The sequence below is a fragment of the Vipera berus genome, assembly GCF_964194415.1.
Source record: "Vipera berus genome assembly, chromosome: 5".
NCBI lineage: Eukaryota > Metazoa > Chordata > Lepidosauria > Squamata > Viperidae > Vipera > Vipera berus.
This window is the reverse complement of record NC_138207.1, coordinates 4,406,309-4,433,305: the sequence shown is the minus strand read 5'-3', so window position 1 is coordinate 4,433,305 and position 26,997 is coordinate 4,406,309. Positions and strand designations below refer to the sequence as shown.

Below are 26,997 nucleotides of genomic sequence, written 5' to 3'. Positions count from 1 at the left end.
CCCGCCCCCTGGGCCGTTGGCGGCCGTTGTGAGTGGGTACCAGCGTCCCCTCGGCCTGCCCTTGAAGAATCGCCGCAGCGGAACCGGCCCTTGAACAAATTGCCGCAGATCAGCTGTGCGGCGGAATCAGCCCCTGAACAAAGCGCCGATCAGCTGTGCGGCGGAATCGGCCCTTGAACAGATCGCCGCAGATCAGCTGTGCGGCGGAATCGGCCCCCTGAACAAAGCGCCGATCAGCTGTGCGGCGGAATCGGCCCCTGAACAAAGCGCCGATCAGCTGTGCAGTGGAATCGGCCCTTGAACGTATCGCCGCGGATCAGCTGTGCGGCGGAATCGGCCCTTAACAATTCGCCGCAGATCAGCTGTGCGGCGGAATCGATCTTGAACATATTGCCGCGGATCAGCTGCGCGGAGGAAGCGGCCCTTAACAAATCGCCGCAGATCAGCTGGGAATCGGCCCTAACAATTCACCGCAGATCAGCTGTGCGGCGGAATCGGCGCGGATCAGCTGTATGGCGGAAACGGCGGCAGCGAGGGCAACGGCGTCGGTGACAGCTTCTCCGGCCCCCGATCGAGCCGCGGGCCAGCTGATCAGTGAAGACACCATCGACGATGATGGCGACGGCGGCAACATCGACAACAGCATCCCCGAGCTCCTGGGACGCGGCATGGTCCGCCTTCTTCGAGGCGCGTGGAACGGAGGCAGCGACATGGGACTCCCGTACCTCTGGGAGGCCGAGCTCTGGACGGTCCCCAACCAACAGGGGCCTATGGAGCTGCGGCCCCGGTCGACCACTTTTTACCACGAACCTTCGACGGTAGCATTAATAGACGCGGCGTGGCCTCTCCGGCCCGCACCCTGGGAGCCGACGGTGTCTCCGTGCCGATCCTCAACCAAAAAGACGCCACGATCCAGCTGATCAGTGGAGACAGCGGCGACTGGACCACCGAAGCCGTCATCACCTTGCCTCTACCAACTCTCAACCTCCCTGCCCACTCTCTCCCCACAGGACATGATGGGCCTGGGTGCAAGCCACGGTGGCAGAGTGGCTTGACCTTACACCTGCAGCCCCATAGAGGTGAGAGCTCTATGGGGTATGCTTCACCCAGAGTGGGTTCTGGACCACCCCCGGAAACAGAGTCACAACCCATCGTGAGAGGATGGGGAGTGGCCTGCTTCTGGGGTTCACCCAGCCAAGTGGCAGTGGCTGGGTGACGGTCAGATACCCACCCACCCGACTCGACCCTCCTGCCAATTCTCCATCCAGGGGGCTGCCTTCCCAAAAACCCTTGTAACTCTATGCTACTCCAATATTCCAGCACAGACCTACACGCCCTCAGGGGTTCCCCCCTCTCCTGGGTGCGACCCGCCTATACTACATCCAATCTCGATGACGGGCCAGACCATTGGGCCTCTGAGAGATGGCCGGGCAGGGTCAGGGGCCTCCAGCATAAGTCCAACAAGAGGCCCCTGGTTAAGTTCCTAGTTAAGTTCTTTGTCGGGTTAGGGAGGGGGGCGGGAAAAGACTATGGTTGTTCGGTGAAGGGGGCCCTTCCAACTACCATAGCGCAGGCCGGGCCTACGACCGTTCACGAAGGTGAGGAACGTGGGCCAGTCGCCGACAAAGCCCAGTGGCGAGCTGACGAACAACCAATTCCCAGGATGGTGGGGAACGGCAGAAGGTGCACAAGCAGAGGGCCGTATCGACACCGGGAGGGTCATCTCCGCTCTGTACAAGCGGTGAGACGCTCCGACCCTCTGTACTTCCCCCGAGGACCCGGGAGCGAAGATGTGCAGCCTCCTAAGCTCAGGCTGGTCTACCTAAATGCCAGGTCCGTTGCTAACAAGGCTCACCTTGTTCGTGACCTAGTGGAGAGCGAGCATGCGGACCTGGCTTGCATCACGGAAACCTGGCTGGGCCCAGAGGGTGGTGTTCCTCTGGTTGACCTCTGCCCACCAGGTTTCCAGGTGCTGCACCAGCCTCGGGCTCATGGGAGGGGCGGGGGAGTGGCAGTTATCATCAGGGAATCCCTTAGCCCGCGAGAGACCACCGTCCCTCAGATGGTCGGGTGTGAGTCTCTCCTACTGAGATACGGCCCAGGGGCACAGTTGGGCCTGCTGCTGGCGTACCTACCACCTAATCGTGCAGCGGCGGCCCTGCCCGAGCTACTCGATGCCCTCTCAGGGTTGGTGGTTGAATTCCCAAGACTCATGGTCTTGGGCGACTTTAATCTACCGTCCCTGGGAGGATCGTCCGAACTGGCTCGGGAGTTCATGGCTTCCATGGCGGCCATGGACCTGTCGCAAATAATTTCTGGACCGACTCATGAGAGAGGCCACACCCCAGACTTGGTGTTCTTGTCTGGACGGTGGCGTGATGATATCGGTGGGGGTACCACAACTGTTACGCCCCTGTCATGGACCGATCACCACCTCCTGCGGCTAGACTTCCCCCTTGCCACCCCCCACCGTGGGTGCACGGTGCCAGTCAGATGGTACCGCCCTAGGCGCCTAATGGACCCTGATAAGTTCCAGGCAGCGCTTAGGGACACGCATGCACTCCCTGCTCACAGCTCGGCGGATACCTTAGTGGAAGCCTGGGAAAAGGCAGCCACGGAGGCTCTGGACCGAGTTGTACCCTTGCGGCCTCTGACCCGGCGCAGATCCCAGCGAGCCCCATGGTTCACCGAGGAGCTCCGGGAGATGAAGCGTCGGAGACGGGGCCTAGAGAGCCGTTGGAGATCCAGTCGATCCGAATCCGACCGATTGCGACTAAGAATCCTCACCAGGTCTTATCTCGCTGCGATAAGGGTGGCAAAATCCAACTATTTTTCCACCCTCATCGCGTCCGCAGATAATCGCCCGGCTGCCTTGTTCAGGGTGACTCGCTCCCTATTAAACCAAGAGGTGAGGGAGGAACCCTTGCAGGGTCGAGCCGAGGAATTCGGTCAATATCTGCTGGATAAAATTGCTCGGATTCGAACTGGCCTGGACTCCAACTGGGCTGAGATGGAAGAACAAGACATGGACAGTCTTGTCGACGTCATCTGGGAAGAATTTGATCCTGTAACTCCTAAGGAAGTGGACAGGATTATGAGAAGGTTGAGCTCCTCCACATGCTTACTGGACCCGTGCCCTTCCTGGCTGGCCTATGCAGCTCGAGAGGGGACACGAGGCTGGTTCCTAGCGGTCATCTCTGCTTCTCTGAGTGAGGGTCACTTCCCCACCGCCTTGAAGGAGGCGGTGGTGAGACCTCTCCTCAAGAAGCCCACCTTGGACCCATCCTCTTTGAATAACTTTCGTCCAGTCTCCAATCTTCGCTTCCTTGCGAAGGTTGTTGAGAGCGTGGTGGCGCACCAACTTCCTCAGATCTTGGATGAAGCGGTTTATCTAGACCCGTACCAATCGGGTTTCAGGCCGGGCTACAGCACGGAGACGGCACTGGTCGCTCTGATGAATGATCTCTGGAGAGCCCGGGACAGGGGCCATTCCTCTGTCCTTGTCTTATTAGACCTCTCGGCGGCTTTCGATACCATCGACCATGGTATCTTGCTGCGACGCCTCAGGGGACTGGGAGTGGGAGGCACGGTTCTGCGTTGGTTCTCCTCCTTTCTCCAGGGTCGCTCGCAGTCGGTGCTGACAGAGGGACAGAGGTCGACCCCGAGGCCTCTCGCTTGCGGAGTCCCTCAGGGGTCGGTCCTCTCGCCTCTCCTGTTCAACATCTACATGAAACCGCTGGGTGAGATCATTCGCAGTTTTGGAGTAGGGTACCATCAGTATGCTGATGACACCCAGCTTTTTATCTCAACTCCAAACAATATCAGTGATGCCCTAGACGTGATGTCCCGCTGCCTGAAAGCGGTCCGGGAATGGATGGGGAGGAACAGGCTTCAACTGAACCCGGACAAGACTGAATGGCTGTACGTTCCGGCAAGCCAGGATATTCAGAACGTCCCATTGCTTAACATCGGGGACAAGTTACTACCCCCTGTTGATAGGGCCCGCAACCTGGGTGTCCTCCTAGACTCGCAGCTCTCCCTAGAAGACCACATAGGAGCTGTGACCAAGGGGGCCTTCTCCCGGGTTCGACTAGTTCGCCAACTACGGCCTTATCTGGACCTGGATTCCTTACGTACAGTCACCCATGCCCTTGTGACCTCTCGCCTAGACTATTGTAACGCTCTCTACATGGGGCTGCCCTTGAGATCCACTCGGAAGCTTCAACTGGTGCAAAGTGCAGCGGCACGGACACTCTTGGGAGCCTCCCGATACTCCCATATCACACCTCTCCTCTGTGCGCTGCACTGGCTTCCGGTTGCCTTCCGTGTGAAGTTCAAGGTGCTAACAATGACATACAAAGCCCTACATGGCATGGGTCCGGACTACCTACGGGAGCACCTTCTGCCAATGTCAGCACCCCACCGTCCTGTGCGCTCCCACAGAGATGGCCTCCTCAGGGTGCCACCGCTCAAGGAATGTCGGCTGGTGGCCCCCAGGGGGAGGGCATTCTCAGTGGGTGCGCCAGCCCTCTGGAACAGCTTACCAACCGAAATCCGGATGGCCCCTGACCTCCGTACCTTCCAACGCGACTTAAAAACTTTCCTGTTCCAGCAGTCCGGCCTGGCATGATAGCGTTAATTGGGGTCCCAGTTTGTTTTCACTATTGTTTTTATTATTTTTATTGTTCATCTGTATACCTTCCTTCCTCTGTACACCGCCCCGAGTCCCTCGGGAGAAGGGCGGTTTATAAAAACTAATAAATAAATAAATAAATAAATAAATCAACCAATCTATAAGTTCTAATAGAGACCTTCCTTTTGTTCCCGCCAATGATAAAATTTATTCCAAATTTTGTAGTAACCTGATTGGTCTTTATTTTTAATTTCCAAAGTTAATGTGAACACCTTTCAATGGGGCTGAACTGCTGAATCTTCAACTGAGGCAGCTCAAAGCGGGCGATAACTTAAACGTGATCCAGCTGTGTGCAGCAGCCGCCAAAAAAGCCAATACAATCCTGGGTTCTATAAACACGCGACATATTAGGACCACTTTACAAAACCTTAGTAAGGCCACACCTGGAGCACGGCATCCAGTTTTGGTCCACACATTACAAAAAAGATGTTGAGACTTTTTTTTAAATAAAAAAAAGTGCAAAGAAGAGCAATTAAGATGATTAAAGGCCTGGAGACTAAAACATATGAAGAACGGCTGCAGGATATGGGAATGGCCATTCTAGAGAAAAGAAGGAATGCTCCAACACACTGGAAGTTTTTAAGAAGAGACTGGACAGCCATTTGTCTGAAATGGTATAGGGTTTCCTGCCCGAGCAAGGGGTTGGACTAGATGACCTCCAAGGTCCCTTCCAACTTCACCATCATCATCATCATCATCATTATTATGGACTAGGGGGGACATAATAGCAGTCTTCCAGTATTTGAGGGGCTTCCACAAAGAGGAGGGTTTCCTGCCTGAGCAGGGGGTTGGACTAGATGACCTCCAGGGTCCCTTCCAACTTTACTATTGTGATTATGATTAGGGGGTCAACTTATTTTCCAAAACACCAGGAGGCAAGACAAGAAACAACGGATGGAAAAACTAATCAAGGAGAGAAAGCAACCTGGAATTAAGGAGAAACTTCCTGACAACGAGGACAATTTAACCAGTGGAACGACTTGCCACCAGAAGCTGTGGCTGCTCCATCACTGGAGGTTTTTACAAAGAGACTAGACCGTCACTTGTCCTGAAATGGTCAAGCATCTCATGCTTCAGCAGTGGGCTGGACTAGAAGACCTCCAAGGACCCTTCCAGCTCTATTCTGATTCTGATTCTGAAAATGCAAAGCCACAACATTGTGTGACCGGATTGCTCACTGACCCCAATTCCGGTGGGCCAGACACATATTCCCGGAAAAAACCTTTAAACTTTTAATTTTCAGCCTTCAACCTGACACGCAGCTCCATCAAGTGCTTCCACCCTGAGACACACCAGGAGCCAAAGTCTGGGAGAGAAAGGAAAAGTTGTTGTTGTTTTTTTGTGTGTCAGCATTCACAACCTTGACATTGAAACCTGGGTTGTTTTTAGGTGTCAATGAACTTTCGGTGTGTTTGCGCTGTGGTTGTTTACGTCTTCAAAATAGGTCTCCAAGGAAAGAGGAACCACACAAGGCCACTAATAGTGGTATCTGATTTCTCGGGTAACAAATTGCCCCACCTTTCACAAAGTTGTACTTCCACGGTGTTGAGTCACAACCTTGAATTGTTCCTTTCGATTCCAAGCAATTCTTGTTGGATTTTATTTCTTTCTTTCTTTCTTTTTTAAAGGGCAGTTTCTCACTGTTTAGTACAGGGGTGTCCAACCCCCGATCAGTGGACCGGTACCGGGCCGTGGCATGCCAGCAACTGGTCCGCACAAACAAGCAAAGGCCCATCCGCGGGATGCAGGCAGCACACAAAACCACGCACTCTCCGGTCCACGGAAAAACCTCTCTCCACGGAACTGGTACCTGGGGCCCAAAAGGTTGGGGGAACCTCTGGTTGAGTAAGCTTCCTATCAAAATGCTCCCCATCCACTTCTTACCAAGGCCAGCCCGTAACTACAGATAGTCCTCGACTTACGACCGTAACGTACGACATTTCTGCTGCTAAGCGAGACAGTTTTTAAGTGAGATTTGGGGGGGGGGCTATTTTACAGCCTCTCTTGCCACAGTTGACAAGAGAATCGCTGCAGTTGTTAAGTTGACAATACGGTTGTTAAGTGAATCCGGCTACTCCACCGACTTTGCTTGTCAGAAGGTCGCAAAAGGGGATGACGTGACCCCCCCGGGCACACTGCGACTGTCATAAATATGAGTCGGTTACCAAGTATTAGCAGCGCTTTATGAAACCCTAGCGAGGCCACACCTGGAATACTGCAGCCTGTTTTGGTTGACCATATCACAAAAAAGATGTTGAGAGCTTGGAAAAAGTTCAGAGAAGAGCAACTAAGATGATCCAAGGCCTGGAGACTAAAACATAGGAAGAACGGCTGCAGAATTTGGGTTTGGCTAGTCTAAAGGAAAGAAGGAACAGGGGAGACACGATAGCAACCTTCCAGAATTTGAGGGGCTGCCACAAAGAGGGGGTCATGTTATTCTCCAAAGCACCAGAGAGGGGAGGAACTGACCAAAGAGAGAAGCAACCTGGAATTAAAATTAAAATTAAATTAAATTAAGGAGAAACTTCCTGACAGTGAGGACAATTAACCAGTGGAACAGCCTGCCACCAGAAATCGTGGGCGCTGCATCACTGGAGATTTTTAAGAAGAGACTGGACAGTCACTTGTCTGAGATGGTATAGGTTCTCCTGCTTGAGGAGGGGGCTGGAATAGAAGACCTCCAAGGTCCCTGAACTTCGATCATGTGACCATGGGGACGCTGCAAGTGTGAAAAATGATCATAAGTCGCTTTTTTTCAAGTGCCGCTATAACTTTGAGCCGTCACTAAACGAATGGCTGTAAGGACTACCTGTATGGATGCAGCCAAAGGTCCAGGTAGTCCTCGACTTACGACCGCCACTGAGCCCCACATTTTTCTTGCCAAGTTTAAACATTTGTTAAATGAACTTTGCCCCATTTTACGACTTTCTGAGCCACAGTTGTGAAGTGAAACACGGCAGTTGTTCCGTTAGTCACACGGTTGTTAAGTGAATCCGGCGGCTTCCCCATTGACTTTGCTTGTCAGAAGGTCACAAAGGGGGACGCCGCAGCGGACATAAGTACGAGTCAGTGGCCAAGCGTCCGAATTTTGATCCGAGGACCAAGGGGAGGCTGCAACGTTTGTACATGCGAGGATTGGTCACACGTCACTTTCTTCAGGGCCGTTGGAACTTCGGTCACTAAATGAACCGTTCTAAGCCGAGGACTACCTGTGTATTGGATCCCTCCACGTTTCCCCCCCCCAAAAAAATTCCCAATTTGCCATGGATGTAAAAGGGGTATCCACGGTTCTTTATTCCCTAGTTCAGTGTTTTTTGCAACCTGAGGTAAATTTTAAGAGTCCTGGACTTCAACATGCTGGCCAGTGGAATTCTGGGAGTTGAAGTCCACGCCTCTGAAAAGATGCCCAGGCTGAGAAAAAACGCTGCCGTAGCCCGGAGAACAGACAATTTGCTTTCGATGCCTGACGTAACCTGTTCTCCTTAAATGGCAAAAGAAATGAAAACGTAGTTATTAGTTCCCCTTCGAAATTAAAAGGCATCAGTTGGGTTTGAGTGATGTCCCAAGCAGACTGTTTAATTAGCACATCCCAGATGTTTTCAATTTCATAAGCGGTTGCTCGGCTTCTTTGGATGCAGGAAAGGACTCACTAAGGGTGTGTTGTTTTCGTCGTGCACAGTGCGCACAATAAAAGCGGAGAAGGGAAAGCCAGAGAGAATTTGCCCCAGGAGGGAAGGAAGAAGATAAGAGCCAAGATCGGTAAAAGGTCAAAGAAATACAAAATCACAGCTCCATGTTGCTGCCATTGCAGCTGCTAACATTATCAAGAAGCTTCAGGAACGTGGGATGGGAGCCAACCTCGCTGGGCCACGAAAGTTAAAAAAAAACGGACTCCAGATTGAGCGGGGTGGGGTGGGGGGGGGAAGACTTCAAAGAGGGAAACTTCCAAACAGATCCTAGCTCAGATCAAGATACAACAATATCAGGTCACCCCATTCGTTGCTATCTGGCAAAAAGTAGCCTCCGTGGTAGAAGATCCAAGAAGATTCCACTTCTGGAAGCCAAAAAAAAACAACAACCCAAAAACCCAGAGTTTGCCAAAAAAAAAAAAGAGTATCTTTTAGCAAGGGGTGGCTGGGGAATTCTGGGAGTTGAAGTCCGCCCGTCTTCAAGCTGCCCAGACTGAGAAACATACCTATACCGGTAGATATTGTAGGCCAGGGGTCTTCAAACTTGGGCCCTTTGATGACTTCTGGACTTCAACTCCCAGAATTCCTCAGCCATCAAGATGTTATGGGCGCTCCATCACTGGAGGTTTTTAAGAAGAGACTGGATAGCCACTTGGCTCTTTTATGACGCGTGGACTTCAACTCCCAGAATTCCTGAGCTAGCCTGGCTCCACGCGTCATAAAAGAGCCAAGGTTGCCTACCCGACTTTAGGGTCTCCTGTTTGAGCAGGGGTTGGACTAGATGGCCTCCAAGGTCCCTTCCAACTTTTTATTATAAAACTTGTATTCATTAAACATGAAACTCAGTCAACTGAACATTCAAACTGACTGGCACTAATGGTTGACACGGGTTGCTGCCAGCATCCTAGGTATCAACCAGGTATCTCCTTAAATAATAATAATAATAATAATAATAATAATAATAATAATAATAATAATAATAATAATAATAATAATAATAATCAGGGCTTTTTTTCTCATAGAATGCTCAGAACGGAGTTCCGGCACCTTTTTTGGATGGAACCTTGTAGGGTAGGCAAAACGGGTTGTATGACATGTGTGAGTTCCGGCACCTTTTTCTTTTACAAAAAAAGTACTGATTATTATTATTATTATTATTATTATTATTATTATTATTATTATTATTATTATTATTATTGCCATTCAAAAATAATTGGATAATTATTACCTTCCCTTAATAACTGGATAGTAATTCCTTCCCTTTATTTGCTATTTCTGTTTTTTTCCTTTGTATTGTATATATATTACATAAAAGAAAATAAATATCAATTATTCCTTTGATATGACATTATTGTTGTTTTGTCGTTTGTTGTTGGTTATTATTGCTATTATTATACAAGCTACCTTGTCCAACTCTTGAAACTGGAGGGAACTAATTATTAGCCTGTCAGGAATTACAGGTACAATATATAAATTTTAAAACTGCTGCTCAGGCTGTTACCTCCACCAATTATGGTGATTATTGAGGGCGATGTAAGGAGCCGTTCATTTAATAATTAAAAATGCCTCCGCAGATGATTAAAAGGCACCTGTGGTTAATTGGAACTCTTTCCAAATGAGTCACCACGTTAAGTCCTTGGTAGCATCTTGACCAATGTCTCTTTAAAGAGGGGGGGGGGGGGTCATGTTGTTCACCAGAGCACCAGAGGGCAAGACAAGAAACAATAGTTGGAAACTCATCAAGGAGAGAAGCAACCTGGAACTAAGGAGAAACTTCCTGACAGTTAGAACAATTGACCAGTGGAACAGCTTGCCACCAGAAATCGTGGGCGCTCCCATCAGTGGAGGTTTTTAAGAAGAGATTCGACAGTCATCTGTCTGAGATGGTATAGAGTCTCCTGCTTGAGCAGGGGGCTGGACTAGAAGACCTCCAAGATCCCTTCCAGCTTCTGTTCTGTTCTGTTCTGTTCTATTGTCTGTTTTCTATTCTATTCTATTCTAGCATCCTCAACAGCTTGGCCGCTGGTTCATACTTATGACAACTGCAGCGTCCCGGGGTCACGTGATCGCCATTTGTCACCTTCCCAGCCAGCTTCCAGCAAGCAAAGTCAATTGGGGGGGAGGGGAATGCCAGATTCGCTTAACGACCGCACGATTCACTTCACGGCAGCGGCGATTCCGCTTAACGGCGAGAGTCACGTGTCTCCCCTTTTGCGGCCTCCTGACGCGCAAAGTCCACGGGGGAGGCCAGGTTCCCTTAGCGCCCCCCCCCGGTTCCCAACTGAACGACTGCAACGATTCGCTTAACGACCGGGGCGAGGAAATGGCGCAAAACTCACTCAACCGCTGTGGAAACCTGGGGATTGAATTGTGGTCGTTAAGTCAAGGACCCCCTTTTTTTGCAGCCAAGCGAGCCCGCGCCGGGGTGCCTTAACGCTTTCAGAAGACCACCACCACCACCCCCTTGAGCCTCTGCGCCCGACTGCCCGACGGGGTGAACCTCAGCCAGATTCGCAAGAGCCAAAGATGCTGTTCATTATTTGGCAGCCGGAGGAGGGAGATTTGGCCCCAAAAGCCGTTTAGTAGCAGGAGGGCTAAACGTTTATCCAAATAATCTCTGGGCCTCTGGCAGGGCTGCAACCTCTGCATTGGCAGGGAAGGAGGGATGGAGGCCCACCAGCAGTTCGGCCGGACTCTCCGTGAACCGGCTCCACCCAGCTGCTGACCCCCAGGCCACCTCTTCTCCCTGCCTCCAAAGCCTCTTCCTTTCCCTTCTGTCAAGAGATGTTGATCCAGCTGCCACACATCTGCCACCCCCTGCTTGCTGCAAGACACCGTAAACGGGGGGGGGGTGTTTCCCCCCCCTCCTTCTACTCCGGGCAGGCGGAAGGGAAGGCCCGCTGGGCTATAAAAAGATCCAGAGATGTTTTAGAACAGACTGCAGAGGGGGGGGTGTTGGAATTGGTGTTTTTTTTAAAAAAAGGAAAGGAAAGGAATAACACGGTTAAAAGATATTGTTTCTTTGCTAGCTTTGGACAAGTGGTGGTGGTGGGGGAAACTGCGGGCAGCTTTTGAGCAACTTTGAGAGAAAGCAAGCAGACAAGACGGGGCGGCATCCCAAAGGGGCTTTTTCAAAAGGCCGCTTTTTCAAACGTCCTTGAAGACGTTTCACTTCTCACCCAAGAAGCTTCTTCAGTTCTAACTGAATGGTGGTGGAGGATGGAAGGATTTATATGCTTTGCAGTCATCTGGTCTTTGGTACTCTCTCTGAGGGTTGTGGAGGCCACCTGGAGGTTTATCTATGCCCTCGGGGTCACCTGAATAGTGCAATGGGTTGTTGCATAGATAAGCTTCCAAGTGGCCTCAACGATTCTCAGAGGGAGTGCCAACGACCAGATGGCTGCGAGGAAAATGAATAGGAGAGGAGAGGAGAGGAATAGAATAAGGAAAAGAATAAGGAATAGAATAGAGTAGAATAGAATAGAACAGGGAATAGAATGGAATAGAGTAGAGTAGAGTAGAGTAGAGTAGAGTAGAGTAGAGTAGAGTAGAGTAGAGTAGAGTAGAGTAGAGTGGAATGGAATGGAATAGAATAAGGAATAGAATGAATAGAATAAGGAGTAGAGTAGAGTAGAGTAGAATAAGGAATAGAATAGAATAAGGAATAGAATGGAGTAGAGTAGAGTAGAGTAGAGTAGAGTAGAGTAGAGTAGAGTAGAGTGGAATGGAATGGAATAGAATAAGGAATAGAATGAATAGAATAAGGAGTAGAGTAGAGTAGAGTAGAATAAGGAATAGAATAGAATAAGGAATAGAATGGAATAGAGTAGAGTAGAGTAGAGTAGAGTAGAGTAGAGTAGAGTAGAGTAGAGTAGAGTAGAGTAGAGTAGAGTAGAATGGAATGGAATAGAATAAGGAATAGAATGAATAGAATAAGGAGTAGAGTAGAGTAGAATAAGGAATAGAATAGAATAAGGAATAGAATGGAGTAGAGTAGAGTAGAGTAGAGTAGAGTAGAGTAGAGTAGAGTGGAATGGAATGGAATAGAATAAGGAATAGAATAGAATAGAATAGAATAGAATAGAATAGAATAGAATAGAATAGAATAGAATAGAATAGAATAGAATAGAATAGAATAGAATAGAATAGAATAAAATAGAATAGAATAGAATAGAATAGAATAGAATAGAATAGAATAGTGAACAGAATAAGGAACAGAACAGAATAAGGAACAGAACAGAACAGAACAGCATAGAATAGAATAAAGAATGGAATGGAATAGTTGGAAGAGACCTTGGAGATCATCTTCTAGTCCAGGGGTGTCAAACTCACAATGTCACGTGACGTGTCATGACGTATCACGACTTTTTTTGCCACTGCCGGGAATGGGGTCGGCGCAATTTCTTTATCATGCATCCAGCCTGCGAGTCTAGTTGGACTGTTCTAGTCCAACCCCCTGCTCAGGCAGGAGACCCTACACCATTTCAGACAAATGGCCGTCCAGTCTCTTCTTAAAGACTTCCAGTGTTGGAGCATTCACCGCTTCTGGAGGCAAGGAGTTCCACTGGTTCATTGTTCTCACCGTCAGGATGTTTCTCCTTCGTTCTAGGTTGCTTCTCCCCTTGATTCGTTTCCATCCATTCTTTCTGGTCCTGCCCTCAGGACAAATACTTCCATTCTCCTCAACATTCAGTCAAAACTGAAGAAGCTTCCTGGATGAGAAGTGAAAGGTCTTCAAGGAAAAACAAAGCCCAGTTGCCCTTTGAAAAAGCACTTTGGGGACAACCACCGCCTGGATGACTGAGAATCTCCATACACAGATGAGGTGTCAGACCGACTGATGGATGGATCTGGCCGCAGGTGAAATCAGCCTTTCCATAGGGACAAAAGTCAGAGAAGGGAAAGGAGGTGTCAATCAGCTCCAGAGGACCGGCCATTTTCATGTACACTGTGAGCTTCTGCATCGGAGACAAATTCCTTGTGTGTTTAATCACACTTGGCAAAATAAAGCTATTCTAATTATTCTATTCTATCCTATTCTCTCTTCTATTATTATTCTATTCTATTCTATTCCTTTTCTCTATTCTATTCTATTCTATTCTGTAATTCAATTCTATTCTATTCTTTATTCTATTCTATACTATTCTCTATTCTATTCTGTAATTCTAATCTATTCTCTATTCTATTCTATTCTAATTATTCTATTCTATTCCTTTTCTCTTTTCTATTCTATTCCATTCTATTCTATATTCTATACTATTCTATATACTATTCTCTATTCTATTCTATTCTGTAATTCTAATCTATTCTATTCTATTTTAATTATTCTATTCTAATTATTCTATTCTATTCTATTCTATTCTATTCTATTCTATTCCTTTTCTCTTTTCTATTCTATTCCATTCCATTCCATTCCATTCTTTATTCTATTCTATTCTACACTATTCTCTATTCTATTCTATTCTGTAATTCTATTCTATTCTATTCTATTCTATTCTATTCTATTCTATTCTGTTCTGTTCTGTTCTGTTCGGTTCTGTTCTGTTCTCCATTCCATGCTATATTCTGTATTATAGATAGATAGCTGGACAGACAGGCAGACAGAATTATCATTAATAATAATAATAATAATAATTTTATTTATATACCGCCCTTCTCCCGAAGGACTCAGGGCGGTGAACAGGGCAAGTATATAAAAATACAAAAATACAAAAGTTAAAAAAGAATTAAATACAGTGCCCAAACTAAAAGAGTAAATACATATATTAAAAAACAACAATAAAATCCCAAACCCATCCCCCCATCAGGCCAGGCCGGCTTGTTAACCTTCTCATCGTCTCTACTACCGCCTTTGTTGGTATCATATTATAGTAGTTATCACTCCGTTGCTTGGTGTGTACCCTGAGACCTCCCTTGTCTGTCCAATCACCCTTGGCCAAATAAAGTATTCTATTCCATTCTTTAGCTACCTGGGAAGCACCGGAGGCAACGGAGCAAACTAAAGATTCATCCACCTCACACCTGGGTTAATCTGCGCAGGTGACTCCCCAACAGAAAGACACAAAACATGAGGTTGTTCCACCCATCGCAAGGTGGACTTGTAAAACCCAAACTGCGCCTCCACACATTTCGACCGGCTGCGGACTCAAAGGAGAAGCAAATGTCGTGAATTGAGGGGGGGGAGGGGGGGCTGCTCTGATGCACTTGCATGGGGCATGTCCCGTGCAAAGGTTTCTGGGTCCCTGTCCTTATTTGACCTTGCATTTGGGGACAAATTCAAGTGAGAGGCGATTCCCGGGCAGTCCCTGGACTTAAAACCACAGCTGGACCCAAAATTTCTGCTGCTAAGCGAGACGGTTCTCGAGCGAGCTTTGCCCCCTATTTTGTTCCCCTTTCTTCCCGCCGTTGTTAAAACCAATCGCTGCGGTTGTTAAGCGAATCTCGGAGTTGCTAAAGCGAGTCTGGCTTCCCCCGCTGACTTTGCCTGTCGGAAGCTGGCCGGGAAGTTGGCAAACGGGGATCACCTGACTCCGAGACGGGGCAACTGTCGTTAAGTACACGCCAGTTGCCGAGGGTCCAAATTTTGATCGCGTGACGGCGGGCACGCTCCAACGGTCGCCAGTGTGGAAAACGGCTTGTTTGTCGCTGCCGTCGTAACTTCGAAGGTAAGTGGAAGATGTGGTGGAAATCACATCCCAGAATTTGGCAGCTGTGAGGGACCGTATGGGAAAATCAAACCAAGTCGAAAGAGGGGCTGTTCGCTCGGAAGCCAACGGATCCTGAGATCCCACCCTCTTTGGCTCTTGATGCTCCTCGGACTAGAATTAAATGCCACCTTAATTTTATGAAAGTCAAGGCGGCCGTATGTACTATTCTCACCCCGTATTCTTCCCCACTGCAAATCCCGCAATCTCTTTCACCGGAGAAGATACACAACTGTGGTTGTTGGCAGGGCTAAACGTAAGAGCAGGCACTTGCCGGCCACTTTGAGAGGCTTCCTAGCCAAGAAAATAAGTTTGAACGTGGAGAAAAGCAAAGTCTTACATTTAGGCAGGAAAAATTAAAAGGCGAAACTACAGATCGGGCGAGATCTGTAGTCCTTGGAGTCCCAGTGGACGATCACTTGACTACGAGCCAGCCCTGTGCAGCAGCCGCCAAAAAAGCTAATACAATCCCGGGTTGTATAAACATAGAATCAAGATCACACGGAGTTATAAGTACCGCTTGACAAAACCCTAGTCAGGCCAGGCCTGGGACACTGCAGCCAATTTTGGTCACCGTATCACAAAAAAGATGTTGAGACTTTGGGAAAAGTACAAAGAAGGGCAGCTAAGAAGGTTAAGGGCCCGGAGACAAAGACACAGTATGAAGAATGGTTGAGGAATTCGGTATGACCAGTCTAAAGAAAAGAAGGACTGGGGGCTGGGGGGGGGGGAGAAAAGATAGCAGTGTTCCAGGATCTGAGGGGCTGCCACAAAGAAGAGGAGGGGTCAGGTTGTTCACCAGAGCACCAGAGGGAAGGATGAGAAACAACAGATGGAAACTGACCAAAGAGAGAAGCAACCTGGAATTCAGGAGAAACTTCCAGACAGTGAGGACAATTAACCAGTGGAACAGCTTGCCACCAGAAATCGTGGGCGCTCCATCACTGGAGGTTTTTAAGAAGAGGCTAGAGAGTCATTTGCCAGAGGTGGTATAGGTTCTCCTGCTTGAGTTGGGGGCTGGACTAGAAGACCTCCAAGGTCCCTTCCAGCTCTATTCTATTCTATTCTATTCTATTATTATTATTTATTCCTCTATTCTACTCTATTAATATTATTCTATTCTATTCTATTCTATTCTAATCATTTATTCCTCTATTCTATTAATATTATTCTATTATCATTTATTCCTCCATTCTATTCTATTAATATTATTCTATTCTATTCTATTCTATTCTATTCTATTCTAGTCCATTATCCTATTATATTATTCTATTCTATCTCCGAGTCTCACAATTTTTCATAAGCAGGTCTGGATTGAGGACAGATTCCTCCTGGAGCACTGATGATATAACCAAGATGGGTAATGAAAATGTTTTCTCGGTTGCAAGAAAACCACCAAGTTCAACAACAACCAAGGACCCCACAGTAAGTTTTTAGATCCCGCCGGAAGGAGCGAAGGTCGGGGGCCATCCGGAGCTCAACCAGCAAGCGGTTCCACAGGTCTGGCGCGCCCACCCGCCCGAAAGTGGTCAACTCTGGCAACCTTTCTCTCCCCTGCTTTGTTTTGTGTTTTTTTTTGCTTGACACTGGCTTTGCCAATCTGGTAGATGTAGTCCTCAACTTATGGAGCCAATCTCAATTGCAGTCGTAAGTCAGGAACTACTTGAATATACAAACAGGCAGCAAACCCAACTTCCTACTAGCACTGATGGTGTTACCTAGTTGGGCAATGAAATGTCTGCAGAAAAACCACCAAGATCAAAGAGCATCAAGGATCCCATAGTACTCCTCCTCCTCCTCCTCCTCCTCCCTTCCACCACTGATGATGTTACCTAGTTGGGTCATGAAATGTCTGCAAGAAAACCACCCAGCTCAGAGAGCACCAAGGACCCCACATTCCTCCTCCTCCTCCTCCTCCTCCCATTCCCTTCTAGCACTGATGGCGTTACCCAGCTGGGTAACAAAACGTCTGCAAGAAAACCACCCAGCTCAGAGAGCACCAAGGACTGCACAGTTCAACCCCGAGCTACAAATAGCCTCTTCTATTAGATTCCTCTCAATCGCCCAGCTGGAAGAGTTGCTAAGACCCTCGGTGCTGCGCAGCCGTTAAGCAAACCTCACGGCACAATCACAGCAACAATGGTGGGTCCCCAACTAGGCTCTGGAAAGCCAGGGCTTCTCACCCAAACCAATAAATCTTGGCAGCCGCTCGAGACGCCATCAACTCACCACAGATCTGCCAAGGCGATGCGGAAGGCAGCTCCAGGCTTGGTGGTCCTGCCGGCGGACAGACGCCGCTGCCATCCATGGGAGCCAAAGGGCTGCTGCCTTTGTCTTTCCAAAGCTCCACTTTGCTTCTGTCTCCAGAGCTGGGGGTCTTCTGCGGCGGTCTGGACAACACCTCCTGCCCGCCCTCTTGGTGAAGCTTGGTTCTCAAGAAGCCTAATGGATCTGCAGGTCGATTAGGAAGGACCTCCTCTTCTGCTGCTGCTGCTGCTGTCGCCTCCTCCTCCTCTTCCTCCTCCTCTTCCTCCTCCTCCTCCTCCTCCTCTTCCTCCTCTCTCTTCCCAGCACCAGGAGTTCCTTGGCGGGGCTGCTGCCCGCTGACCGTAGGCTCCTCTTTGCTGCTTCGCAGCCCCTCAAAGTTTCTCAGCTCCGGCTGGAGGAACTGCAAGGTTCCAGCGGGTGGTCCCCGGGCTGGCTTCGTGCCGTTCTTCCCCGGGGTTTCTCTCCCGGGTCCCCTTTTTGGAGACGGCTCCACCTCGGGACCCAAGTCCTGGAAGAGGTTCCCCTCCAGCTGCAGCTTCTGGGCGATGTGGTTCAGGTAGGAGCGGAAGCGGCCACTGTGGTGCTTCTGCACAAGCCTGGCGTAAGCGTTCTTGTACGGCCTGCCGGGCCCGTCTTTGCCGGGATGGGCAGCGGGGCTGTGGACACCCCCGTGCGGCTCCATACTCCCAAGACACTACTGGCTGAAAAGGAGCACAAATATAAAGAGACGCTATACATCGTTCACCCTACATGAGTTCGACTCTCGTCCTGACCTGCCGACAAACCGTTACGGGGAGTCCTCAACTTACGGCCACCGTTGAGCCCAACTCCAGGGCTAAGCAAGACCGGCGTGAAAGGGAGGGTTGCTCCATTTAAACAACTTTTCTGAATCAGTGCAGTTGTTAAGCTACGGACGCGGCTGTTAAGCGGTCCTGGCTTCCCCTCTCCCCCCCCCCCCGCCCTTTACGTTGCTTGTCAGAAGGTCGCAAAAGGGGAATCAGGTGACCCCGGGGACATTGGAACCGTCATAAATAGGAGTCAGTTGACAAGCATCTGAATTTGGACCACGGGACCAGAGGCAGGCCGCAGCGGTCGTAAGTGTGGAAAAACGGTCCTAAGTCACTTTTTTGGCAGTGCCGTTGTAAACGGTCACAGGACCCACCGTTGTAAATCGAGGACTAAGTCCATTCGTTCTTTAGTTTTGCTATATAAGCTCAAAGGAGATGCGGTGCTAAATGCAGAGGAACAACCTTAAGGCTGTGTCAGTTTTAAGATGTGTGGACTAGGGCAGGGGTCCCCAAACCCCAGTCTGTGGACCGGTACCGGGCTGCAGCATACCAGCAACCGGTCCACACAAACAAGCAAAGCCCCATCCACGGGATGCAGGCAGCACACAAAATCATGCACTCTCCAGGTAATCTATCTATCTATCTATCTATCTATCTATCTATCTATCTATCTATCTATCTATAGATAGATACAGCACGGAGACGGCATTGGTCGCGCTGATGAATGATCTCTGGCGGTCTCGGGACAGGGGTTGTTCCTCTGTCCTAGTCCTATTAGATCTCTCAGCGGCTTTTGATACCATCGACCATGGTATCTTGCTGCGACGTCTCAGGGGGGTGGGAGTGGGGGGCACTGTTTTGCAGTGGTTCTCCTCCTACCTCTTGGGCCGTTCGCAGTCGGTGTTGACAGGAGGGCAGAGGTCCGCCCCGAGGTCTCTCGTTTGTGGAGTTCCTCAGGGGTCGGTCCTCTCTCCCCTCCTGTTCAATATCTATATGAAGCCGCTGGGTGAGATCATTCGTGGTTTTGGGGTGGGGTATCATCAGTACGCCGATGATACCCAACTTTTTCTCTCCACCCCAAACCAACTCAGTGATGCCCTCAACGTGATGTCCCGTTGCCTGGAGGCGGTTCGGGTTTGGATGGGGAGAAACAGGCTCCGACTCAATCCTGCCAAGACTGAGTGGCTGTGCGTACAGGCATCTCGAGTGAACCACTCTTCTCCATCTTTAATGATGGGGGGTGAGGTGTTACCCCCCGTCGATAGGGCTCATAACTTGGACGTCCTCCTGGATTCACGGCTCAGCCTTGAAGATCATATAGGAGCCGTGACCAGGGGGGCTTTTGCCCAGGTTCGCCTGGTGCGCCAGTTGCGGCCCTATCTGGACCGAGATGCCTTGCGCACGGTCACTCATGCGCTCGTGACCTCCCGGTTAGACTACTGCAATGCTCTCTACATGGGGCTGCCCTTGAGGACCACTCGGAGGCTTCAACTGATGCAGAATGCAGCCGCGCGAGTTGTGATGGGGGTCTCCCGATACTCCCATGTAACGCCTCTACTCCGCGAGCTGCATTGGCTCCCGGTTGCCCTCCGGGTGAGATTCAAGGTGCTGGTGATGACCTATAAAGTCCTAAATGGCTTGGGTCCGGGATATCTGAGGGAACACCTGCTGCCGGCATCAAGTTCCCTTCGTCCTGTGCGCTCCCACAGGGTGGGTTTTCTCAGGGTGCCGCCGGCAAGGGATTGCCGGCGGGTAACACCCAGGGAGAGGGCCTTCTCTGGAACCAGTTACCCGTAGAGCTTAGGACTGCCCCTGATTTTCGTTCGTTCCGCCGGGACCTGAAGACCTGGCTCTTTGAGCTTTCCGGCCAGGACTGAGGATTTTTTAATTTTTTTTAACTTATTGTAATTGGGTTTTTAATCAGAGATATACGGGTTTTAGATTTTAATCAAGGAAAATTTAATCTATTTTAATTGCTATTAATTTTTGTATTGTAATGTTGTTTGAATTGCCTTGTGAACCGCCCTGGGTCCTACGGGAGAAGGGCGGTATATAAGTTTAATAAATATAAATATAAATATATAGATGATCATTTCACTATGAGCCAGCAGTGTGCAGCAGCAACCAAAAAAGCTAATACAGTCCTGGGTTGTATGAACAGAGGCATACAATCAAGATCATGTGAAGTAATATTACCGCTTTACAAAGCCCTAGTAAGGCCACACCTGGAATACTGCAGCCAATTTTGGTCACCACATCACAAAAATGTTGAGAGTTTGGAAAAAAAATTCAGAGAAGAGCAACTGAGATGATCCAAGGCCTGGAGACCAAAACATACGAAGAACGGCTGCAGGACTTGGGTTTGGTTAGTCTAAAGAATAGAAGGAACAGGGGAGACATGATAGCAGTTATACCAGTATCTGAGGGGCTGCCACAAGGCACAGGGGGGCAGGTTGTTCACCAAAGCACCAGAGAGAAGGATGAGAAACAATGGATGGAAGCTGATCAAAGAGAGAAGCAACCTGGAATTAAGGAGAAACTTCCTGACGGTGAGGACAATCAACCAGTGGAACAGCTTGCCACCGGAAATCGTGGGCGCTCCATCACTGGAGATTTTCAAGAAGAAACTGGACATTCACCTGTCTGGGGCAGTATAGGTTCTCCTGCTTGAGCAGGGGGCTGGACTAGAAGACCTCCAAGGTCCCTTCCAGCTCCATTCCATTCCATTCCATCCATCCATCCATCTATTCATTTTATTTTTTTATTTTTTTATTTTTTTTATTTTTAATTCCATTTATATCCCGCCCTTCTCCGAAGACTCAGGGCGGCTTACAAGCTTAGCAGTAGCCTTCATTCTATATATATGCCTGCTTATTAGGGCTCCCCCCCCCCAAGCGGCATTATTACAAAGTCAGCTTATTGCCCCCAACAATCTGGGTCCTCATTTTACCTACCTCGGAAGGATGGAAGGCTGAGTCAACCTTGAGCCTGGTGGGACTCGAACCTGCACTAATTGCAGGCAGCTGGTCTTACCTAAGGAGGCATTAGCCCACTGCTCCACCAAGGCTCATACTAATAGGAATAAAATACAGGCCTTCCTAAAAAGTAAAATTGATAACCATTTACCAGGGGCAGGACAACTGAAGTCCAGCTTTCAGCCTTTTGGGGTTATATTTTAATGACTGGTGAGCATTTTTGCTTTCAACTCCACACACTATTCTCTTTATAATGAGACAGAAGAAGTCTCAGTTTCCCTTTGTTATGATATGCTTGAAGCCGGTCTCAGGAATATTATGCTAGTGCCATCAGATAACAAAAGTCGTATCATGCATCCTGTAACAAACAACTGGCTCCTAGTCTACGTGCATAAAATTGTCCCATTTGCAGGCAGTCCCCGACTTACAACAGTTCATTTAGTGACCATTCAAGGTTACAACTTCGCTGAAAACAGTGGCTTACGGCTGTTTTTCCACACTTACAACCGTCGCAGCATTCCCCAGGGTCACGTGATCAAAACTCAAGACAGTTGGCAACTGACTCACATTTATGACAGTCACAGTGTTTCCCGGGGTCCTGTGATCCCCTTTTGCGACTTTCTGACAAGCAAAGCTCTGTGGGTTAAAACAGAATAGCTTAACAGCTGTGTGTCTGCAATCATTCGCTTAACAACGGTGTCAAGAAAGGTCATAAGATGAGGCAAAACTCACTTAACAAATGTCTTGCTTAGCAACAGAAATTTTGGCTCCATTGTGGTCGTTAAGTCGAGGACTATCTATATTTTCATCAACCTTGGGTCGTTTATGAACAAACAAACCATAGTCACGTACTAAAGCGTTAGACTGCAGCACAACTCATTTTTATATTGCTAATTTACTGCAGTATAAATGGAGGATCTAATTATAAAGGAATTTATCATTACTTTTTCTAGTTCTTTGCGAAAGTATTCCTTTTACTTTACAATCTGAGTGTCAACAGAATTGCCTTATTTTATTTATACCTTTCTTGCCACAGTTGTTAAGCAAATCATTTAGTGACACGGTTGCTAAGTGAAGCTGGCTTCCCCATTGAACTTTGCATGTCACAAGGTCACAAAAACAAATCATATGACCCCCGGGACACTGCAACTGTCATAAATACAAGTCAGTTGCCAAGCGTCTGAATTTTGATCACATGGAGATGGTGAGTTCTAGTTCCACCTCAGCCATGAAAGCCAGCTGGGTGTCTTTGGGCCAGTTACCAGGAGACAGTGAGTTCTAGTTCCACCTTAGGCAGGAAAGCCAGCTGGGTGACTATGGGCCAATCACCAGGAGATGGTGAGTTCCAGTTCCATCTTAGCCATGAAAGCCGGCTGGGTGTCTTTGGGCCAGTTACCAGGAGACAGTGAGTTCTAGTTCCACCTTAGGCAGGAAAGCCAGCTGGGTGACTATGGGCCAATCACCAGGAGATGGTGAGTTCCAGTTCCATCTTAGCCATGAAAGCCGGCTGGGTGTCTTTGGGCCAGTTACCAGGAGACAGTGAGTTCTAGTTCCACCTTAGGCAGGAAAGCCAGCTGGGTGACTTTGGGCCAGTCCCTCTCTCTTAGCCCAACCCACCTCCCCAGGTTGTTACTGTGGGGAAAATAGAAGGGGAAAGTATTAGGTACGTTCGCTGCCTTGTGTTATTTGTCCAATTAATAAAAGCAAAATAGATAAATGCAGAAAAGTTTAGCCCCAGCCATTTCTGAGGCTGTCTTTCCCCTGTCTTCCAGACCTAAGCCCAAAGTGGGGGGGGGAGAGGAGAAGAGAGATTTCCCAGGGGTCTCCCCTCCACTTCCCACCCATTCAGCTGTCAAACTCGCCACATGCAAGGGAACGCCAGCCACCAGCCCTGTCCTGCCCTGGATTTTGGCTTGGCTGGCTTTGCCTCTAACCCTCCCCGCCCTCCCCCTCCCCTTCCCCCTCCCCCATTGTGCTCATGGCATTTTTATTTTTATTTATTTTATTTTAATTCCATTTATAGCCTTCATTCTATGTATATGCCTGCTTATTAGGGCTTTCACACACACACCCCAAGCGGCATTATTACAAAGTCAGCTTAATTGCCCCCAACAATCTGGGTCTTCATTTTACCTACCTCAGAAGGATGGAAGGCTGAGTCAACCTTGAGCCTGGTGGGACTTGAACCTGCACTAATTGCAGGCAGCTGATGTTACTTTTTATTTATTTATTTTTTATTTTAATCCCATTTATATCCCGCCCTTCTCCGAAGACTCAGGGCGGCTTACAAGCTTAGCAGTAGCCTTCATTCTATGTATATTTATTTTTTTATTTTATTTTAATCCCATTTATATCCCGCCCTTCTCTGAAGACTCAGGGCGGCTTACAAGCTTAGCAGTAGCCTTCATTCTATGTATATGCCTGCTTATTAGGGCTTTCACACACACCCCAAGCGGCATTATTACAAAGTCAGCTTAATTGCCCCCAACAATCTGGGTCCTCATTTTACCTACCTCAGAAGGATGGAAGGCTGAGTCAACCTTGAGCCTGGTGGGACTCGAACCTGCACTAATTGCAGGCAGCTGGGGTTACTTAAGGAGGCATTAGCCCTCTGCTCCACCAAGGCTCTTTTACTGGGGAAGCTGCCTCCATTTCCCCCTCATTTGAAAGGCACCCAGGAGGACCTCTGGACGAAGAGAGGTTGGAGGGAAGGGGGCCGAGGGGTGTGGCGGGGGAAATAACCCCACAGGGGTTTGCAAGGGAGCCTATGAGGGTCTCTCTACCCCCCCCCGCCCCTTATAGCCTCGCCTGGCAACCTGGCAGGGCTTCCCTATGGGGAGGGGGGGAGGCTAGGCAAGCCCACCCCCGGAGGAAGGAAGGAGGAGGCGAGCGGAAGGAGACTCTCCCCGCCCCCCCCTCCAGTCCCAGCCCCAACGGGCCAAGGGGAGCCCCCCAACCCCCCACGCTCACCTGCCCAAACTCCGCACCGGCCTCGGCATCGGCTTCAACTTCCCCACTTCCGGTTCGCCTCTCCTTCCGGGTCTCGCGGCCGGCCTTCTACGGGTGCCGGCGAGGCCTTCCCAGCTCGCGGAGAGCGAAGCCGAAGCGTCGCGCCGACAGCCGCCTTCGGCGAGGCCGGCTGGTTGGCCGCGGCGACGCCGAAAGCGCATGCGCGCGCCTGGCTGCGGGGGTTTTCCGCGGTGGCACCTGTGGTTGTGCCGTTTGTGTGTGTGTGTGTGTGTAAAAATATATAGAGCAAAATGTATATAGATATGTGTCTATGTGTGTGTGTCTATGTGTGTGTGTAAAAATATATAGAGAAATGTATATAGATGTGTGTGTGTGTGTGTGTGTGTGTGTATATGTATATATATGTATATATATGTATATATATATATATATATATATATATATATATATATATATATATATATATATATATATATATATATATATATATATATATATATATATATATATAATGTGTCTGTGTCTGTGTGTGTCTGTGTGTATTATATATATGTGTGTGTGTACACACAAACATCTTTGAACAATAATAATAATAATAATTTTGGTCCTATGCCTTTTATCAAAGGGCAGGTTGCAAATATATCAAATACATACACATAGTCCCTGAGTTGCAACCATTGGTTTAATGACTGTTCCAAGTTACAACGGCACTGAACAATGTGGTTTATGACCAGTTTCCACCTTTACGACCAGAGTCACTTGATCAAACTCGGTTGCAGCATTCCAGGCTCCTGGGACTGTCAGCTGCAACCTTCCCAAGGCGCTTCTGACAGGCAAAGTCAATGAGGGAAGGCAGGTTTGCTTAATGACTGCATGATTCATTTAATGACAGTACTGATTTTGCTTAACAATGGCAAACAGGTGGCAAAATGGGGACTGACTCATTTAACAACTGCCTTTCTTGGCAATGGTGCGGTCGTAGGTTAGAACAATTAATCAGTCTCCCCAAGTTCTAGGTGTCCCAATACTGGAGATTTTTAAGAAGAGAGTGACAGCCACTTGAATGGTAGAGGGTCTCCTGCTAGAGCAGGGGTTTGGACTAGATGACCTCCCAGGCCCCTTCCAACTCTGTTATTCTATTCCAGGGGTCTTCAAACTTGGCCCTTTTATGACTTGTGGACTTCAACTCCCAGAATTTGAAGACCCCTGTTCTGTTCTAAGGCGAGTATTATCTACTCACCCATTCTTCTAACTGCTCCAATTGCCAGCTGATCTGGAATGACAGGTGCAAAGCGGGCGATTCGCAGCTGTGGTGACTGGAGGTTTGCAGGACTCAGCCTGCTCTGATCATTGGGCTAAACCAGGGGTAGAGGCGTAAACTACAATTGGTTGCATTGGTGTGATATATTAAGCCATAAACTTTGTATGGCTTCTCACAAGGCATGAAACTTTAACCAGGGCTGGCTGAGGAATTCTGGGAGTTGAAGTCCACAAGTCTTAAAAGTGGCCAAGTTTGAAGGCCCCTGCTGTAACCGTTCTTTGTATGTTTTAGCCTCCAGGCCTCTCCAGCAGAGCCACCTTCCCCCAAACCATCTATTGAATTGATTTATTGCATAACTATTCCCTTCAGTTACTACTAGTTACTTGCAAAAGGGACAATCTGTACCTTTTCCAAGGTACCTGTGGCTGTTCTGCTAGCTAAGTGTTCAGCGCTGCCTATTTCTTGACAGCCTGGGCCTTTGCCGTTTATTTTTATTTTATTTTTATTTATTTTAATTCCATTTATATCCCGCCCTTCTCTGAAGACTCAGGGCGGCTTACAAGCTTAGCAGTAGCCTTCATTCCATGTATATGCCTGCTTATTAGGGCTTTCACACACACCCCAAGCGGCATTATTACAAAGTCAGCTTAATTGAACCTTGGTGGAGCAGTGGGCTAATGCCTCCTTAAGTAACACCAGCTGCCTGCAATTAGTGCAGGTTCGCATCCCACCAGGCTCAAGGTTGACTCAGCCTTCCATCCTTCCGAGGTAGGTAAAATGAGGACCCAGATTGTTGGGGGCAATTAAGCTGACTTTGTAATAATGCCGCTTGGGGGGGGTGTATGAAAGCCCTAATAAGCAGGCATATACATGGAATGAAGGCTACTGCTAAGCTTGTAAGCCGCCCTGAGTCTTCGGAGAAGGGCGGGATATAAATGGAATTAAAATAAAATAAAATAAAATTAATTGCCCCCCAACAACCTGGGTCCTCATTTTACCCACCTCGGAAGGACAGAAGGCTGAGTCAACCTTGAGCCTGGTGGGATGCGAACCTGCACTAATTGCAGGCAGCTGGTGTTACTTAAGGTGGCATTGATGGTTGATCCTCAAAGACAGAAGATCTCCACCACTTCGATAGCCTCAGAAACCACTATCCTTACATTCCTACGCCATGCGATTGTCATCTGCGAGTAACCTTCAATTTACGACCATTTATTTAGTGACTGTTCAAAGTTACGACGGCACTGGGGGGGAAAAAGTGACCTGGGACTATTTTTCACACTTAACGACCGTTCCAGCATCCCTGCGGTCATGTGATCCAAATTCAGATGCTTGGCAATAGATTCGCATTTACGACGGTTGCAGTGCCCCGGGGTCACGTGATCCCCTTCTGCATCCTTCCGACAAGCAAATTCAAAGGACAAGACAGATTCACTGCACAATCATCGGACTACCTTCACAACTGCAGTGATACACGACGAAACAACTGTGGCAAGGAAGGTCGTAAAACGGGGCAAAACTCACTTAGCAAACGTTTCACTTAGCCACATAAATTTTGGGGCTCAGTTACGGCCGTACCTCGAGAACCACCTGTAGCGATTTCTGGTTCACTCACCGTACTAAAGTGAGGGCTGGGTCCCCAGCACTGG

The 26,997-nt window shown here is 48.6% G+C and overlaps 1 protein-coding gene across 1 annotated transcript in view; it reads right to left on the bottom strand.

Annotated features, from left to right (window-relative positions):
* Nucleotides 1–24,155, bottom strand: part of DIS3L2 (DIS3 like 3'-5' exoribonuclease 2) — a 214,049-nt gene extending 189,894 nt beyond the window's left edge. The window contains exons 1-2 of the mRNA XM_081329970.1: nt 24,088–24,155; nt 17,316–18,055 (exon numbers count right to left, since the gene is read on the bottom strand). Coding sequence (XP_081186096.1) covers nt 17,316–18,036 — 721 coding nt within the window. The 5' untranslated portion in view covers nt 18,037–18,055; nt 24,088–24,155. The remainder of the gene's footprint in view (nt 1–17,315; nt 18,056–24,087) is intronic.
* Nucleotides 24,156–26,997: the final 2,842 nt, after the last annotated feature.